Source organism: Corticium candelabrum, chromosome 17 (genome assembly GCF_963422355.1).
Source record: "Corticium candelabrum chromosome 17, ooCorCand1.1, whole genome shotgun sequence".
NCBI classification, from domain to species: Eukaryota; Metazoa; Porifera; class Homoscleromorpha; order Homosclerophorida; family Plakinidae; genus Corticium; species Corticium candelabrum.
The window spans coordinates 4,726,835-4,747,989 of record NC_085101.1 but is presented as its reverse complement, the minus strand read 5'-3'; the positions used below and the strand labels follow the sequence as shown (position 1 = coordinate 4,747,989).

At 40.8% G+C, this 21,155-nt stretch overlaps 1 protein-coding gene across 1 annotated transcript; it reads right to left on the bottom strand.

The window, feature by feature from the left end:
• Positions 1-15,576: 15,576 nt before the first annotated feature.
• Positions 15,577-20,232, bottom strand: LOC134193010 (uncharacterized). The gene is made up of 10 exons (XM_062661789.1): positions 20,162-20,232; positions 19,790-20,101; positions 18,910-19,036; positions 17,242-17,311; positions 17,108-17,185; positions 16,978-17,051; positions 16,762-16,904; positions 15,998-16,633; positions 15,810-15,928; positions 15,577-15,750 (listed from the first exon to the last, which is right to left on the bottom strand). Exons 1-9 carry the CDS (start codon positions 20,207-20,209, stop codon positions 15,812-15,814), a joined length of 1,605 nt encoding a protein of 534 aa, XP_062517773.1. The 5' UTR covers positions 20,210-20,232; the 3' UTR covers positions 15,577-15,750; positions 15,810-15,811.
• Positions 20,233-21,155: the final 923 nt, after the last annotated feature.

Below are 21,155 nucleotides of genomic sequence, written 5' to 3'. Positions count from 1 at the left end.
ACTTTTTGCTATTAATTAATCCACACTATTTCTAAAAGTACTTACACATTGACAGAAACACTAATGTCTGTGCTTTCCTTGAGCCTGACACATCATGTGATTTTATTTTATGAATCTTAGTTAGATTATTCTATTGTAGTCAGTAGCTTTAGTGTGTGTTGTGTATTTGTGCTTGCCTATTCTGTGTTTGTGTACTCCAGGGCCCCGAGAGGGAACTACAACTGAGTAATCTGGTGTGATGAAAATGTAACATTAACCTTAACATTATGTCATGTCACACCTTGATACCTGAACAGCTGTTAATTAAAGTATACCTGACGCTCAGCGAGAACTTCTGATCAATCGAGTCTGTCACTTGTGTCCACCGTCTGGATATCAAAATTCCTATACATAAATGATATTAATATGAGATGTTCTCTACTATACACATCCATGTAGAATACATGTACACACACAAATTAAATAATAATTACTGTTATGTTAATGCTTTTACATTTATTGTCGATTTAAAATTTTCAGATTTCTGTTGTCACTCCTGCAATGTACTGGTTTCAGCTACTACTGCATTAGTTTATTTAATTATCTATCTACGCCTTTGATGGGATATACATGGACGCTCATGTAGTTGTGTATGCTCAAAGACAGTCTGCAAAATAAGCGAAATACTAAACAAGGTGTGCGCACATATCAAAATGGCCAAATAGTATTTCTCCATTTCCCCATTGTATTATGATGAAAACTGGCTTAAATCATATACGTTTCATAACTGTGTTGACTAGTTAAAATCCCAAATTGTTTACTTTTATTTTGTTTTGTAATCTGGTTGTTTTAGTCATCATCATCATTGCAGAGTCGGTGGCATAGCCAGGATTACTTTTTAACTGAGGCAAGTTGATATAAAATTTGCAATTAATTTGATTATTAATGTCTACCATTTGTCCTAGTGCTCACAATAACAAAGATAAATTGCAGCTCACCCTATCAACAAACGCCACTACTTAGTCAGCTACCCTACACATCATTTGAGAAGAGCAGCTGCTGAATCATGGTCTGCCTTCTCTTCTTTGCCAGACAGAAACGGCACCAGGATGCGGACGTGACAAGACCACGTCTATTTCTATTAGGGAGGCAACTGCTTCATTACCTCATCATGCCTTTTTTTAGCTATACCTCTGAGAGTAGTTGCACAAATGTCAACTTCCTGTGGTGAATCTGTCAATTAGCATTGTGTGAAATGTCAAATTTCTTTACTTTCACATCAACTTTGCAACTATACATCGTGAACTGCACAAATTGCTTATTTATTGCAATCAGTAAATTTAATTAAGATTTGGTAAAACAAAAATTAAGGTGAAATATGGTAAAGAGGATTTGATACAACAAGATTTGAATTCGATTCGACCAGTCATCAAGTTTGCTTGTGACTTTCAGATCAATACAGATTTGCATAGACATGTCATATGCAGGGCACGTTAGTTTTCTCTAATTCTGCTTCTCCTCATTAAAAAATACAAACGTGTTTCACCGTGTGAGCACAGGAGACTACCGCTCTTAGCAAATCAGCTTTCCTGCATTTCTGTAAACTTTGTAGTCTTAAATCCATGGTCAACACAGACTTGCAAAGTGCATACCTTTTACCTCACAAAGACGGGCATGCTACTAGAGTCAGGCTTACCAGACTGCTCTTGTATCTCAAGGTATAAAAAAGGCATGGCCTTTCAAATAAGGGAATAAATTACTACCATAGCCATGTTTAACATAAGCATAGGCGTAACTAAGATTAAAATTTTACCAAGGCATCTTGTTAGTATCAACTTGGTACCATTAAGGTCAGTTGAGTGACTAGCAACACAGTCACATGACTGGCAACAAAAACTACACTATAACAACTGACCAAGTCTACAATTACCCATACTATTAAATCTCCTTCTAATGTTCTGATTGTTGATCTTAAAGCCTGCTAGCTACGAATAAGTCGAAAAACTTTTATGGACACATCTAATTAAAAAATTTTCAACTGCTATGTTCACGTTTTCACCAAGGCAGTTGGGTTGCCTCATGTCTAGTTATGCCACTGATACAGTAGTATATACAAGTACAAAGAATACCCACTAGAACACACCCACTACGTCAAGTCACTGCATGACGCTCATTTACCAATTCATGTAGTACAAGTGTTTACACTATGTATGTATATCTGATTACTGTTTAGGTATACTACTTTGCAGAGCTCTTCATACCAGTCTGTGATGCCTGCATGTGTAGATGCCTTCTTCTTCTTCTTCTTCTGTAACTGCTTTCTTCTATCAACCATCGCAATTTACAGTAGAGTGTTCCTGTCAGTTCTCAATCCTCAAATGATTTAAAAAAATTCTAGTCTCTTGTTATCAAATGTTGACTGCGTACGCAGTAGTGTGCTACACTACTCGCTTAAAAGGGCACACTTGTTTAGTTGCAGGATGTCTTGGTCACACTTTCTGCTAACCCTCTCTTACAGGAGCATGCCCTCCTATGTGAAGTAATACAGAAACTTTAGACCAGGTTTCTTAAGTTCCACTTGATCCGGCAATGGCAATAATGCTCTTTAATTAAGTTAAGTAAGCCATTTGAGTATATGTATTAGATAAACGTGGTTTTCTCATTATTCCTTCCGCCATTCAGTGTACACAACACGTGGCAGTATGTATAGCTTTGCAAAGCTTTCAGGCAATGTAGTATTCAGAATATGCCATGTCTACGCATTAGTTCACCTTTTCTCAGTCAACAAAATGACTTTCAACCATATTTTACATGTTGTATAAACAATGACATTATCCATTATCAAGTGAATGATATACACCTGATATGTCATGTTTCTGTAGAGCTCTCATGAACAATCACTGTCCATATCTCTTGACACTTACAGCTAATGTAAACCTGTGTCATCACTGCACTTTAATCATTGGCTCTACACGAGAGCAACTCAGTCCATATTCCCTACCTCATCATCATAATATTACTAGCACGACTTCTTTGTTGTGATATGCACATTGCCATCAGTGTCATGCAACTCTTGCGCTTCTCAATATGCCAGAATCAGACACAAGCGATGATGCTTAACAAATACAGAATAACATGTTTCAGTTGCATTTTGGCCAATCTCACTCAAAGGCCAATTTAATCAATTAAACAAAACAGCAGAAGAAATAGCAATACAGAGCAAGTCTAAGTCTAGCATAGTTGTCTGGATAGGCAAACTTGTATGTAATAAGGAAGTCGGCATTATCAGTTGACAAAATTATGCCAACAGAGGACAAATTAGTAACTGCTGTCTGCTATATTTCTTGCTGTCATGGCACTACTAAAAGTAGTCACACTTCCAGAGCAATTGCTGTGAAGAACAGTTCTCAAATTCAAACATCCAGAAAGTAAATTGAAACAGCCAAAGCAAACAAGCTTTGTGCAAGCATGCAAAAAACAGTAACCAGTCATCGACCGTAATCCAGCCATGCAAGAGATTGTGTCAGTGCCACTACAACTTAGTCTACATGAGCCTAGATGTACAGCAGAATAGCAAAATAACATCTGCATACTGTAGCCAATTCATTTAATCTACTAGATCACAAAGATCAAACAATAGCTACAATGTTACATTGCTGTTTTTTTGACAGCATGCTTCCTAACCCGTTAATTAATTAATCCCTGGTAGTACAGTACAACCTCGATTATCCGAACAAATTCTGTGTCCCCGACTTTTTTGCATTCCTGGATAAAGGCACTATAATATATTTCACTTCATACTAATACGCTGTAGGTACAGCCTTTCACAAATGAGCAAATACATAACAGAGAACGTAATTATGTAATAAATAGGCAGCTGCTGATGACACTTCTGCTGACATGAATGTACAGTAAGTGTGAAACATAGCACAGGGGAGGAAAATTAGTTGATATTTATCAACTTTGATTATGTGGACACTTGATTATCTGGACTTCTAACATGTCTCCGAAGTAGTCCGGATAATCGAGGTTGTACCGTAGGTAAATAGGTAAGTAGATGAATGGGTAGGTAGATCATACACAATATTTCAATGACTGAATGCAAAGGAGATAAAACACCCTCTGTACTATCACTGGTACATAGTAAGCATCTCGTGCAAATCAAACGTGTAACTACAGTGCCAGGCGCTCTAACAGTACGTTGCATTGCACACGTTGCAACACCTCAAATATAATGAATCACAAAAAATGATGTAACACCTATAACAATGCAATGTCACAGTAGAGTTAGAAATGCAAATAAAACTCACCAAACCAATAAGTTGTGTGTAGTCTAGTATAAACAGTTCTCTTGATACCTGCCCCTGTCAGATACCTTAGAGTTTCTTCTCAAGTGTGTAGAAGGTAATATCCAAAGTCGTAATTTCAGTGACCAAGGAAATACCTGTATGTATAACCTTGAAGTTTTGTAAGTGATAATATAGGTTGTCACATGGCTACAAGGACGATATTGGATTTATCGAATCAACACACAAAGGCTACGAGATATTAAGTAAACCCAAGAGTGGAGACTGACAAATTCATTATCACCTGACATGTGATAATTGATTTATATCACGATTTGATGTGTGATTCTAAGTCCACTGTCGATCAAGGATCGTTGTATGGCGATGGAGCATCTTTCGTGTTCAAGTTCTACATCAAGTGACTAAGAATTGCTGAGTTGCACACGTATCACAGTTGATGTGTGTATTGACAACTTGATAGATTGCACGTGTATCGTAATTTGTGTTAACTACTACTTGGCATTCGATCTTATAGTAATTAGTGGTTGTCCAGGATGATGGGCTGATAACGAATATCAACCTGTTATTCTGGACGACAAGATGATGATATAAGGTTATCACCCTGCAGGCTCCTGTGAACTCACCTAGCAATGGAATATAATTTACCATACACTGTTGAGCCAAGCAAGACTTAGAACAAAGTAACCTTCCCGCCTTTCAAGAACGAAATTGTCCCCACTGGCACAATATTTAGAATACTACTAGCAACTGAAGGTGCGTTTCATTTCACTTCCACAGCTACAAGCCCTTCAAGAGCTACAGTACATACTATACTAGACGAATGATTGATTTTGCATTGGCAGTTAAGTAACTGTTCTTCTTTCCGACAAGACCTGGTAACTGCAAACACAAATTAGACTGTTCTGGTAAAAAATCTCTCATAACACTGGCAGTTGTGACTGGCGGTTTGGTTTGTCAATGCAAATTTGTAAGGAAAATGCTGCTCCGTGATGGGACCACACCAAGGGCATGACACGTTCCTGAGCGCGACACGACATAGTCACCCATCCACACACATAGTCACACAAACTGAAACCGAGCTGAGCCTTTTGAGTATGCTATTAGCTAAGTCACGTGACTTTTACTAAGTCCTGTTTCTTATGAACTCATAGCTGAAATAAGTTACTAATAACATGTAAAGAACACAATGACAAACATGCCAAGGAAGAAACTTTGAATCCATAAGCAGTTGATACATTCACATTGTGCCAGCTCAGAGACAGATCACCGGGATAACAGCAAATGCTACTAACACGATTGACTACAGTAAACTTATCGGTCATCTTTAGTTAGTGATTCCCTCAGCGGGAGAACAAAGTTGATACCCTACAGTTGACACCCTACAGTTGCTACCATGCACAAGTTGTATGCTCCTGAACATATTTCCTACAAGAAACTTGTGAATAATTCCACTTGCACCAACATGCCATTGCACACCTGCAAGTCCCAACTCAGATACCACCATACATGTTGAACCAAACTGTGCCAGCCTAGGCCATCTCATCTTACCATGCCAGCACGGTTTGGCATGTATCACCTTCGTAGTGACAACGAAATCAAACAGCAATAGTGAGGGAGCACATGCATTTGCTATCATTATAGCTGGCAGAGCAATGAATAAATGCTCTGCCTCATCGGGCTTTGAAAAGAGGGCATTCTAGCTCAAATTATGGGATGCTACCATATTACCTCACATAAAAGAGCATGCCATTAATGCTCAAGGTTTAGCAGATTGCCTGTGGCCCTTTAAGCAAGGAATAACTACTTATCATAGTCGCGTTGTATATGTGAAATCCTAGGACCCCAAATATATGCCTATTCCCACCCACGAAGACACATCTAATCACTAAAGCTCATGTACCAATTTACCTATTAGGTGTTTTTCACGTTATGTACTTAATTAACACTTGCTGTTTAGAGGTGCACCTTCGCAGAGCTTTCACAACTGTTTTTAACCATCTGCGATGCCTTTATTAACAAAGCCCACCATCCTGTTCTCCGCACGGGCAGATTAGCTATTAAATTTCTATTATTCACAGAATTACCAGCCCCTGACAGAATTCTCATAAAGTTAATTACTTTAACATTGTATGCAAATTTCTGTTGTTGCATGAGTTCACATGCATTTTTACTCTGTTCTGAAAAATCAGCAGCTAGACAGAATTCTCATTCAGAGTTATATCCTGTTCTGAGAAATCAGCAAGAATCGAGTATCCCAATGTATGCAAATTTATACGTTGTTGCATGAGTATCCCGTTCTAATTTATCATCATGAAGTGTATCTCTGAAGAATTATCAGCCAGACAGAATTCTAGCTAGTATCCTGTTGAAGACCTGGGCATCTATTTGATGCAAATCCCGTTCGGAAAGATATCCGGAACTTGGAAGTCATGTGCAGTTACGTACTCACCCGGATAATCTGTTCTCCATATATATACCAAGTCACGACTCACGGTGACTCTCGCCATTTCTACAGTCCCGTTGAACACTTTGAAGACGTTGCTGGCATTGTGATGAACAGGTTTATCAAATGTGGCAGCTCTTCGACGGGCATAGACGGGCAAATAACTGCGGACGTTTTTTCAAGACCCGGATATGAGCAAAACTATCTTCCTTTTCCCGATGTCGCCTGCAATAAACAACACGCTCCACACGTACCATCTCACGTCGGGAACGTGCAGTTTAAATTCAGTGCAGATCCGATACGCTGTTACGGAGATATCTACGAGCATGAGTGGAGACGGGTTCAAGGCAGGTGCCATCAGTAGGAAATCGCGTCACCGCAGAGAAATACAGAAGACGACAACAATCTCACTTTCAACATGGATGGATTCGGCGTCTGCGAGCCAAACTCGGTGGAGATCAGACTCGCCCTTTTTGGAGATCCTGATTTACACACAGATACACAGATAGATAGACAGACAGACAGACAGACAAGCAGACAGACAGAGAGACAGACAGACAGACAGCTCTCCTTATATATAGAGATGCCTCCTTCTTCGTAATTTTTGTCTATCACATATCACAATCTACTTTAGAGTGTTGCTGTAGTCCTAAAAATTCTACTGCTCCGCATATGATGCCATGTTGACGGTACACCCATCAAAGTGCTAAAGTCTGGGTGTCCAAGGCTACTTTGTTTCTGGCTAGGGGCATGCTCCTTTTGTTGCAAGATGTTTTGGTCACATTTCTGCTAACCCTTACGGATAGAAGCATGCCCTTCTACATGAAGTAATACAATAATGCAAAAGATAGGATTTCTAATTCAGCCTAATGAATGAACAAGGGTTCTCTAATCCACCATTATACATACGGCAATAGATTCTAATTCGTGAGTAGTTAAAGGGGAAGTTCAACAAAAATGAACTTAACTTGTATGAGTAGATCTTACCAAGACAAATCGATCGGTATAAGTTACTCCGTTATCTTCGCTTTTGTATACAAGAACGAGCGATGTTTCTGTGATGTGCAATGCCCACGCGTTTGCTCAGTGCTTCCTGGTGGATTAAGCTCCGCCCACTGCAAACGAATCAACGCATTTACGGATGACTGCCACGGATATATCGAGAATGCTGAATGTGAATGCAAAGATCTGCCTTCTTGCTGTCAGTGGTTCTTCTCTAAAGTAAAATGGTGTCGGTAGAGCCGCTTTCCCGCCAGACTTTCAAGCAGAATTCCTGAATACCACGGCTTACCTAGAGAACGCGCTTGTGCTTAAGTTTGTTTATCCTTGTTCTTTTAATATCCGAAGAGAAATGTTCAGCGCGATGTCTGGCGTGTGCAACAGAGGATGATCCTATTTTTACATCCAGGATTGTAACCTTCTACCAATCAGCAGCAAAAGAAAATGAGCAGACCGGATGTGAAAATAGGAACGTCCTCTGTAGAACATGCCAGACGGAGCGCTGAACGTTTCTCTTTGGATATTAAAAGAACAAGGATAAACAAATACTTACGGATAAACAAATACTCACGGATAAACAAATACTCACGGATAAACAAATACTCACGGATAAACAAATACTCAAGCACAAGTGCGTTCTCTAGGTAAGTCGTGGCATTCAGGAATTCTGCTTGAAAGTCTGGTGAGAAAACAGCTCTAGCGACACCATTTTACTTTAGAGAAGAACCACTGACGGCAAGAAGGCAGATCTTCATAATATCTTTGCATTCACATTCGGCATTCTCGATATATCCATAGCAGTCATCCGTAAACACATTGATTTGTTTGCAGTGGGCGGAGCTTAATCGACCAGGAAGCGCAGATTGGGTGCGTGGACATTGCACATCACAGTAACATTGCTTGTTCTCGTGTACAAAACGTAGATAACGGAGTAACTTATACTGATCGATTTGTCTTGGTAAGATCTACTCATACAAGTTAAGTTCATTTTTGTTGGACTTCCCCTTTAAGTAAGCAATTAACTTAAACAAAGCCGATGACAGGAAACACTGCCTCCCAATGTTGATAAAAAGTGTAAGTGACAATGACATGCCTACATTTTAAGACACGCCCTTTGGCACATTTAGAAATAATCACACATAAGCCAGCACAGATCAACAAGGCGTGATTTGCAACTGCACCAGTCTAAACACATTACAAGTCAAGTGATATGCCAAATACTTGGTCAATAGTCACCTAAAACAATCAGAAATAGAATCAACTTAGCCTCATACCAGACCCTCTCTTGCACTATCGTGCCCGGTTCCCTATGATACAACAATGCCGGAGAGGACCTCAGGTGAATGACGCAGTAATACAATAAGACGCAGTAATTTACAATAAGACGCAAGCATTGTTTCAAAGCAACAACTCTCTCATACTGCAAGTCTGTGCAATAACAGCATGTATGTGTGCAATTAACAAAAGTATGCACATTGGCCCTGATAACAGGAATGCATTGGTGATCAAAGTATCTGTTTTATTTCAGAAAACTTATGTCAAAAGACACAAGCCAAAAAAGATGAGATGGGATTGGACTATTCTGTCCACCCCAAGATGGATCAGACATAATATCTAGAAAACGCATCATACAGGTCTCAAAAAGACTTATCTCATGATTCGATATCAAACATGATGGACTCAGCAGAATGTGTGTCAAAACCGTCGTGCACCATTTATGTATAAGCACATACTGTACACTTTGCAGTATGTACAATTGATTTAGATTCCATCCGTGTCTGAATTGAGACCATGGACATCTGATTATCTAGTCTGTTGTAGGCAGGAATCTGAAAGAAAGCCAATGAAAGGTAGAATACACAATTAATTGACTTGCAACTGATGTGCTCATAATGCCTTGTGGTGACCTAAGTGTTAACTTACAACTTCCCATTCTACAAGATTCTGAAAACAAACAAATACAATTTCTTGTGTCAGTCAATGTCCCACCATAACATAAGAGATCGATCAAACAGGCAAGAGGGTGAAAAAAACTTGACGTTATAGGTGGCAAGCATGGACAAATCACGTACTGAAGTAGAGCCTACGATGAGGATTGCACATGACAAATCAACTACAACTAATGACTGAAGTACCCTAGAACCAGAAATTCATGCGATTTTAAGACAGTATGCCGTGCTGCCCGGATATTTCACACAGTTCGAATACAATTTGTGTGATGTTGCTTTGATTGCACAATTCACAAGATTTAAATCATTGAATGAATTTCTGGTTTACGATAACCAAACTGAGAAGCATCCTTCACGAGGCTTAGAGAAATAAAAGTTTAAGCAAGGTACAAGACAGAGAGTGAGTCACAAGGTGACTTTAACAAAAGACGAATTTTCTCAGCCACATGCTGAACGACCGTGACTAAAGGTTGGAAGTGAAGCCCCAAGCTTCAACTTGAGAAAGAGTGATGTCATATGTCTGTGCAGTTATTGTTGATGTCACATGTCTGCGCAGTTATTGTGTGACAGGTCATTACCAAATTCGGTCATGAGAGGAGGCTTGTAGTTTGCATTTGACTAAATCAGTTTGACTGAACACCAGTTATTGCTACATATACTGTTCAACTACAGTCTATACGAAGAAGCACTAAAATGTTAAACCCCCTGCTGTTACCTTAAATTACTGAACAGCTGCTGCACACGTACTGGCACCTGCTAATTAACAAGAAGAGCGTGAGAAGGGGGCTGGACACATTGACTGGCACATGGGATTGTTGACATCTGGCACACTAACAAACACCAGCGATAACAATAAGTGCATGTGTTGGCCTACATTCCAATTGCTGGTCATCACTTGGTCCAGTCGTTGCTCCGTCCACTGAGGTATTACTGCAACCCTATCGCATGTGCACTCAAGTTAATAGATTTAATTAATAGCAGCAGCAGTCATTGTGTTGAGTCCTATCGCGAGTACAGTTCTGACTATCTTGTACCTTTGCATCTTTCTGCTTGGCATGCTACCCAGTGCTTTCCTACAACAAACAAGGAGGTCAAGCTAGCCCCTAGCCCAGTAAGTACGACCATAAGAGTAGCAGATGTACTCATTTAGACACTCGGTAGAAGAGGGTCACTTGCCACTAGAAAAAAGACGATTAAAAGTGTTGGTATATCCTGAAAGAAGAAATTTGTGCGGGAGAAAAATTGTGCTTTTTCTAGAAACATCACTACTTGTGCGGAATTAATTTGTGGGACAATAAGGCCGACCGATCTAATCTGTGTCATGGCGCGATGCCCATGTTGGTCCATGTTGTGCTGCATACCTTCCGATGTCTGCTCGCTCCTTGCTGGAGTAGCAGTGGTTCTCACTATTGCTGTCCTTCTTCATTCTCTCGTTCATCCGCTGCTTCCAGCCAGTAGCAGCAACCGGTGGCACAAACACTCCCCTGTCCTGTGGAGATTTGCGCTTGAAATAGTTCAAGATAGACATGTTACGTTAGCTGACATGACTGCAGTGTCCAGGTAGTGGTATGTGCGCATTAGCCACAAGACTAGCACGTGTTTTCATACTGATCATGTGCAAGAAAAAAATATATGTGGAATTTATTTTGTGTGATGGGCTTGTGATCGCACAAAATCCCACGCATATTTCTCCCGCAAAAATTTCTTCTTTCAGGGTAGTTGTTGATAGTTACTATGTTGACATGAGCACACATTATGAGCCAAACTGAGTTGGACTGAGTCAGCAGGCCAGAAGAAACGTTTACACAGAGTGTTTGAGGAAGCGAGCCACTAAGTTATTGGGTGTGAGGTTGCAAATAGCCTGAGACATTCCCCACTTATGCTAACCTGTATAGACGTAATGGATAAAAGCATTTCTTATTCTTTGTTTTGCAGCAGTCACATGAAGAGGCCGTCAGAACGTTTCATAGATAACCTAGAGTTCGTAAATGGCATCTGACAATATTTCACAAACTTAACGAGCATGTGCAGTCTTCACATAGCATTCGCACAAGCATTTGCAACAAGACCAGCCCGGGTCTGGCTTGGCAATAATTACCAGGCTGGGCCAGTACAGCTTGACACGACTCAGCTTGGCCACACGAGGTTTTGAAACCGAGCTGGCCTGTGCTGGCCCGGTTACATGTGTTGTGTGAACAGGCCATAAGAGTGAGCGTTGAGCTTCATGTTCCAAGAGCCCAAAGCAAGACACAGGACCTCACAAGCAGGGTTGCCACACCTACGATTAAATTCGTAGTCTACGAATTTTTGCTGCAAAAAGTCGCCTAAGAGGTGGGCCTACGAAAAATACAGGTGGGTGTATGAAATGCCATGGCTATCTCATGAGCGCTGTGTAGATGTTATTCTTCTTCCTTATGCCCAGTTTGCTTATTGCAAAACGGTTTCAAAATCTCGAAGTCCATAGTTTATGATCAAGCATCCCGTTCATGTCATTCCGGTGGTTGTTTGTGTGCTTCTGGACCTCAGGAGGCTATAACCAAACATGGATGCTTTACCAAACCGGGATGTGGATAATAAGCTAAACTTTAGTAGCTAAACTTTAGTAGCTTCTCTTCGTGGATCATAAGATGTTGGGCATTGGAGAAATCCATCACTTCACTTCGACTCAGAAATGAAATATCCCGAACTTGTAGCAAGAACATGTGTAAATTATAGCAAGCATGGTGCAGTGATTTGTGTTATAAAGATTAGATAAACTGTTCAGTACTGAATGCTCCTAAACAATAAAGAACATCGTAGTTTACAAAGGCTGATTTGTCAACAGAAATTCTGAACAGTAGTGGGCATGGTTCCAACAAGACCAGGTAGGCGTGTCGCTATCAGTGACATCTGCCTGTGAATTTTTTCGGCAGAAAAAGTGTGGCAACCCTGCACGAGCAACCACAAACCCGCGAAACGCTGATGCTACGCAGTTCACTGTACAACAACTGCGAATGACTTATTGGTAAGACCCATAAGTCGTCAGCATGGAACACAAACCACAAACAAGAATGCCCTCAACAGACACTCAACAAGAGTTTGTTTGTGCTTGACCGACTTGGTGCAATCAGTAAGACACAATGTCCGTTACGATATGAAGACCCATCACTGAAGAATCACACAGTGCACAAAGTTGATAGCCTGTGTTATCGGCTTTAGATAATAATACAGCAATCCCATACAAATTACTACATAATATTCAACAACAACCAGGTGACATCAAGATCTAGGCCAGAACGACAAGCTGACATAGAAAACTTTAGCTTAAGCATCAACAGAACTACTGCAACCCATACGATTGCTTATGGCTGTTGATAGTTAGAGCTGAAAATCATTTAACACAACAGACACACTGCTGTGTAGCTGTGCTCTGATATAGAATTATGAATGTGTTTTTTGTCTGTTTGCGATGGATGCCTAAACTGCTGAACTGATCATCATAAAACTTTGAAATGGTACTTTGTTTCGATTTTGTAAATAACACAAATGATGATTGGACTAAACCATTAGCCGTTAAGTTTTTAAAACAAATATATGCATAAGTATCCAAGCCATCTGAACCAAAACGACACTAAAATGATATCATAAGTACCTATCAAAAAGCGATCCTAAATGGTAGTCTAACAGCCTACGGTCCTTTTACAGAGTTCAATAATGAGATGGAAAGATGCACGCTTTTGCATTACACAAACGTCATTTGCAAATGCCATGGGATCTCACCAACAAAGAAGAGACGTCTGCATGAATCAACAACTCTTTGATTCTGTGGCAGAACGCTAGCTAGTCTAACCGCTCAACTAGCAAGACTACTGCTCGACAAGTTGTCAAAGTAAGGTGATGGTCTAGCGACGCTGCTGTTCATGTCCTGTCACGGTAAGCTCGAAAAGATAAAAAGAACTGGAGCTGAAACTAAAACTAAGATGCGTGCCTGTATTCACGGCTCTGCCATGCACTTAGCCACTGAGGAGAATTTCACACGCACCTAATCAGCGTTAGTTCACTTAGCATAACCAATTACTGCTAAACCAATCAGAATTTAAAGCCAACAATCCGGATATAAGACGCCGATTGGCTTAGAAGGCTATTTCCAAAATCATTTTAGTACCGTAAATGCACTTTCTGGTCTGGAAGTTCAAGGCTAGGCTGCTGAAACTTGATAACTAATAATTTAATTTGCCCAGTCAAAGAACGAGCAAATCAGCTGGCATTTGTATAAGCGTCATATGAAGACCTATGGCAAACTGTTCTCCACTCATGTTAAGAAACAGTCTAATATGTTTCTTGGTTTCTACAGACAAAATGGGGGTGCAGGAAAAACAGATGTTTATACAAGCCCACAATGTATAACTCAAAACATCGAGATTGTCACAGTGCGAATGCAAGCCAACAAAACTACAAAATTGGAAAAATAATTGTCTTATCCAAGACGAACCTCATCACTCAAGCTTGGCTTAAGAAACAAACGCAGTACAGTAGACCCTTGCCTATCTGACCCTCGATTATCCGACTATGTTTGCGAAGCAGTAATGACATCACAAGCCCGTTTGCGCATGCGCAGTGACAATGCGCAGTAATGGCGATGAAAGATACGGAGGCTTAGTTTGGTGATTGTAGTTTGCATATACAGTCAAACTTCACTAATCCAAACCTTGTTAATCCGAATTGCCTTTGGAGCCCTGCCTTGCATACCCAGATCCTATTGGGCAGTCTGATCCGGATTGCGGTTATCTAGTTTTCAGCAAATATGCATATCTGACCATTTTAAATCCTGACTGTCACATTATTTAGAAGTACATGTAGTCGTTGCAGCGGTGTCCTTCACCACAAACATGAGGTATGTGTAAAGATACCTAAATGTACCAGTGGTCTGGGTGTCCGAAGCAAAGTATGGACCTCTAAGGCTACGCATCTTGGCATTTTGGTAATCCAAACAACTTCACTAATCCGAATGAGGCTTGGCACGGGCTGCTCGGATTAGTGAGGTTCTACTGTAGTACGCGTATTACATCTCTTCGTGCTATCATTTTATCACATATTAAGACTCAAAAAAGGACAGGAACTCTGCGGTACAGTTGAAACTCCGATGCTTCAATTATCCATTCTTTTCACTTATCCAACCCCTATTTCTCCGTGGATTGTCCAAAGGAGGGTCGAATAATCGAGGGTCTATTGTACATACTAAACCAAACACTGTGACACCATCAATGTGACTGTTGTAACTACATACTGAACTACGGTAAATCTGGTAATCACATAGTAGAGCCTAGAAAATAGTGCACTATCAAATACTAGAGCCATCTTTCAAGATCCCATAGTCATTCAGCATGATTACACAGAAGTGCGGACATAGTTGCATACGTTGATAAGCTTTCAGCAGCTAAAATCCTAGACAAGAATCCAGAAAACTGACAAGCGGATTAAACCGTTGGGGTTGACTAACTGATACACCAAAATGTCCAGAAAACAAAATACTGGTGCTTCGTGTACATTCACGACACACAAATGTGTCCGCATCCATGACACACGAATGTGTACACATTCGTGACACACAAATGTCTCCAAACCCAAGCGTCAGAACTATACAAGCACACCACAACAAAGTGTGACATCTAGAATAAAAGTATGGATTCCACTAAAATTTGAAAAACTCCACTACTCAACACACTCCACAGTGGTATCTGCAAAGGTAAGCAGATGCACTAAAACTATAAAGAGCACAAAGCGAGAAGAGAATACGATTGAACCAGTCACTCAACTACCATCCCTATAACCCAGAAGAATCTACGTGCGATAATTCCAAGTACAAGTACACTGGCTAGATCTAGATGTTCACCTGGTTGATAAACGTAACCACAACATAGCGGCTTCATTGAAACATTAAGAACCACAAACAGTAATCATTAACAGCAAAATGGTAAACTGCTACCATGTCTGCTTTATCCAGCAGTCTCCATTCTACAACATACAACACATATCTCACTGTTCACAGACGTTACCTTACATTGTTCATCATCAGCTCAACATTCATGAGAACCTCTAAAACAACGACTGTCAAAAACATAAAAACCTTCAAGTACTTTAAGAAGCACATACTGTCAGAAGAGGCTAACTCTTGTTTTCCTGTCCCTGTACTCATATACAGCCTGCGACAGTGCTTGTGATAACTGAAGAGCTGCTTCTGCTTCTGCATCTGTCGAAATCAAGTCACTGTTCTAAAGACATAGACAGGTTGCATGTTTAATTAACACACACGTAACAGTAGAAATCATACAATCACTTACATCTTTGTTGAGAAAATTGGCCAATGTTGACAAGGTTAGCATTGCAGTTGCTGCCAGCTTCTTTGCTTGAGGTTGATCGGAATCAGCACTATCTTCATTTGGTGGCCTTTTAGCCGGAACTAAGGGAACTGGTTTAGATGCCGAAGCCACACCAGTAGTATTCGGCTTGTTGGCACCTTGCCTTAAGCTCATCAACGATGGCACCAACCGCCGGCCTTGTGGTGGAGTTGGTGCTGTTGGTGGTTTAGTCTGAGAATCGCTAAACTGTTTGTTTCGATCAAAACCAATGTTAGCTGTATCATCTTTCCAATATTCTTGTTTTGTTGTTGTTTTTGTTGTACCACCCATAGTGGCTGCTACCGAGGCCTTTGTCTGCTGCACTGTAGCAGTTACCGCAGCTGGTCTAGCCACAGAGGCCACAGGAGGTTTAGCCTGAGTCACTACTGGTCCAGACCTACCAGCAATTTCTCTGCTTGCATGAACTTTTCGTTGAATGTCATTCACTCGTCGACCGTTCCTCTCTTCCAGTTTGATCGATAACTCCTTCACAAGTTGAAATCGTTCAGCCTTCCCACCATCAGCACCATCTGTGACTTTGTTGACAAGGGAAAGTTCTTCTTGCGTGCCAACCCTTCTCTGTAAATCAGACAAATAACAAACTAAGCCAACCAAAACTAATAATTTTTCGGATTTCCTGGCAAGAATGGTTCTGTCTATGAGCAAAGCATAACCACATTCTACACTGCACACAAGGCATCTCTTACTATGTAGGTCACACGATGCTTAAAACTGGTGAAGTGCTCAATCCGAGCTAAAGCATTCGCATTGACAGATTCATTGCAAAGCAAGCACTCCAGATCGGCCGCATTTTCACGTTCATAGTGATGCAAAACAGCAAACTCAAGACCTGACATGTTATACACACACACACACATACCATCATCAAGCCTGAAACAACAGAACGGTCACACAGTACACACCAACTACTGGCTCCTCTTTATACAAGCGGAAAAGACGAGCCACTTCTTCAAAGACAGGAGGTGTTCTTGTTGCCCTTCATAAAGTAATACAATCAACAACTGTTTACAATAAATTGCATCCATCTGTTACCCAGTGAGAGTCTTTCCCATAAGTGGTTGTATTGCAGATACTCGTTTCACTGTAACAATGTTTTTCTGATTACCTTGGCTAAACATAGAGAAAACACATGGCAGCGATAATTCCTACGCACAAAGGTGTATTACATTTGTGGTTTCACAGCAGATGCCAATGATGTGGCAGGTTTAATCTGAACGTTTATAGCCTTTGTAACACCTATTAAACAGTGAATCAGTCTACAACAAGTTGTCCAAATGTGTATAAAAATAAATGCTTAGCAAATATATTTAACTAAAAGCTAAGAGAATGAAAAAGGACCAAAGTGTGTAACCCTAAGTGCTGATTGTGTACATTATTTTGCACTTGCACAAGATTACATCGTGACAACATGTCAAGTGATTCAAAATAGTGAGATGCTGTATCGATTCCTGTGATTCGCTTCTCTGTTGTTACTGTGTCAAGATCACATTTGCTGATGAAATACTATCGGCTATTAGACAGAAAAGGTTGGGCAAAAACATCCCAATTATATTCCGAACAGCAAATCCTCAAAATTTTGATTCAGCTCACATTAATTCTTACTGTGTCATATGGTACAACAAGATCGCTATTGATACATTTACAGCTTCCAAGCTGGGCATTGTTGTTTATGATATATTTAATATGTTTGCTGCTATTGACTTAGGCACTGTCTTGATCAAATGTCGCATTCAGACTAACTCACACATGCAGATGCACACCGTGACTGGTAATGCAACGTGTTCTCTCAAACAATTTTTTGCAAAATCAAGCGCTTCATCTGATTCGAATCCTATCTGTGTTGTAAAATAAGAGCTTCGGCAGCCAGACAAATAAAACAGTATGATGACAGACAGACAGACAGACAGACAGAGACATGCACACACACACACACACACACACACACACACAACACACACACACACACACACACACACACACACACACACACACACACACACACACACAATAAGATACAAGTCATTGCCACAATATAATGGCACTGCTACAATGCATCACATATACTGCATACATGTACAATAATCAATAACAAATACATAAATTAATCATAAATCTACCATAACAGGTCGCTTTAAAGGTATACTCCGTCATTTAGCGCTATGCCCATGCAAACTTGATTGCATAGATACGCAATGAAGATAGAAGGTTGGTCTGAACTACAGGCAAAGCTGGATATGAGAGTGCTAGATATTGGCAGCAAATAGCCTGAAAACAAAGCGCATACGATGGTCACGTGAGAAACATTCCATCAACGCGCGCTAACGCTAGAAGCCTCGCTACTACCAAATTGTTAGAAGACACTTGTGAGACGTTGAGAATATGTGCTCGTGGGTTATGAAACAGGCATGGATGCGCATGCAAGGTTGAAGGGACCTACTGCACTGCATTTGTGCGCTTGCACTTATCACGTGACCTAATTATTGCTTACCACGTGATCATCGTATATGCTCTGTTTTCACGCTGATATGTAGCGCTCGCATGTTCAAACCTGGTTTTGTGTAAAACGTAACCTATTCGATGCCTTTGACCTGACGAAAGATGACGAGTTGGTTTGCGCGCAACCCGAACTCTGCTTCAATGAGATTGCAAATCGCTCCCGTACGTTTTCCTTATTTGTGTAAAAGTGACTACAGTCTGATATCTAGCTTTGCCTGTAGTTCAGCCCAACCTTCCAACTTAATTGCGTATAGTATGCAATCAAGTTTACGGGGGCGTAGCGCTAAGCGACGGAGTGTACCTTTAATACATAAATCACAAACTGCAAAACGGCTAACTTTGATTTGTAGATGCTTGTGCAGTAGAACCTCGAATTGCTTGTTTTTCCACTAAAGCCATCTGATGTTTCTTTCCAGAAACATGCTGGCGCCATGATAAAATGCCACAAATACGAACATCACATACCTATAAGCAAGAAGAAACAATTTTTTGCTAATTAGCTAACCACATGCCTAAAGCCTGATTCACAATACACTTCGCGTCAAAGGAGGCCGTTTCCGATGCGACGTGTTGGATAGGATTTTTTGCTATTCCAGCGCGTCGCGTCGGAAACGGCCTCCTTTGACGCGAGACGACACAACGCGACGTGTATTGCGAACCAGGCTTAAGTTTCACATACAATGACAATCGAGTGGCTACAATGCAGAATCTGTTATGCATTTATTAGATCTGCTGTCATGTGATTCAGAGGACACACACACACACACACACACACACACACACACACACACACACACACACACACACACACACACACACACACACACACAGTGATACACACACACACACACACACACACACACACACACACACACACACACACACACACACACACACAAGTTTACACGTACAAAGGAGGCATCGAGCAAGCTGTGGCTACCAGCTGCCTAGCTCACTAACTCATTAGTAACTTACTTTGCTAACAAAATAGTTTTGTCTAAGATTCTTTAGTTATTTATTTATCTTATTGCATAATTAGTCGATGTTGCTAAAAACTCTAGTCTTAGTGCCTAGTGTTTCATTGCACATGTAGCAGTATGGACGTAGTGCAAATCTATTCAAATATATGTTGTTTGATTAATAACAAACATAACTGCCTTGAATTAATTAATTAATTAATAATATTTACAGAATTTTTTACACTAAACATACACATACATCACAATTCATCCAAAGCTCAGTCTTGGGAGTCTCAACTGCACGTTTCTCCCAGGCGTTTCCCACAGCTCCACGCCCGGCTCCTCGCCCGCCAAGCAGCTGCCGCGGGCCGCTCTCTCTCGCCCCGAGCCCGGGTCTCGACGCACCACGTGGTGGTGGCCCCCTCGTGCCCCTTTGCTCAATACGAGTCATGCTAAGCCTGTCCACACTGGGATAGAACCTCTCCATCGGATCAGAGTAGTCGTACTCGCCACCCATCCAATCAACGTCCATGTCGCGAGGATTTCGTGACGAGTACGGATCGTAGTAAAGCTGCAGGAAGAAAGCGGTAGTAGTTATCAATTTAGCTGCAAATTTTGACAATATAGAGACCCGCTCGTCTTCGTAGTAGGGATCGTAGTCGTCGAAATAGCCAGCCATTATACCTGAATGCAGTCGCAACGTCCCGGATAAAGTTGACCACGCCTATGTTTTAGTTCCCGGTTCGGTGTTGTTTGTTACAATCAGCGTAGCACAGCGAGGTTGTAATGGTTGAGAGGTGTCTGTCTGTCTGTCTGTACATGTTTGTGTGTGTGTGTGTGTGTGTGTGTGTGTGTGTGTGTGTGTGTGTGTGTGTGTGTGTGTGTGTGTGTGTGTGTGTGTGTGTGTGTGTGTGTGTGTGTGTGTGTGTGTGTGTGTGTGTGTGTGTGTGTGTGTGTGTGTGTGTCTGTGTACCTATCTGTCTGTATATGTTTGTGTGTGTGTGTGTGTGTGTGTGTGTGTGTGTGTGTGTGTGTGTGTGTGTGTGTGTGTGTGTGTCTGTGTACCTATCTGTCTGTATATGTTTGTGTCTGTCTGTTTATGTGTCTGTCTATTTGTGTGTCTATCTGTACATGTTTGTGTGTCTGTCTGTCTGTGTGTCTATCTGTTTGTATATGTTTGTGTGTCTGTTAGTCTATTTGTGTGTCTGTCAGTCTATTTGTGTGTCTGTCTGTCTGTCTGTGTGTCTATCTGTCTGTACATGTTTGTGTGTGTGTGTGTGTGTGTGTGTGTGTGTGTGTGTGTGTGTGTGTGTGTGTGTCTGTTTGTGTGTCTATCTGTCTGTACATGTTAGTGTCTGTCTGTTTGTACATGTCTGTCTGTACATGTTTGTCTGTCTGTGTGTCTGTCTGTGTGTCTGTCTATACATGTCTGTGTGTTTATCTGTCCTGTACATGTGTTTGTGTCTGTCTGTTGGTGTGGCTGTCTGTAAACATGATGAAATTTTCAAAATATAAAATCTTGCCAAAATCTTGGACGAATTCAAAAAATGAGCACTCAGAGTTGACAAAGTAATAAGTAATAAATTAATAAATACATTCAATCAATTCGTTTGCTGCTATTGAAA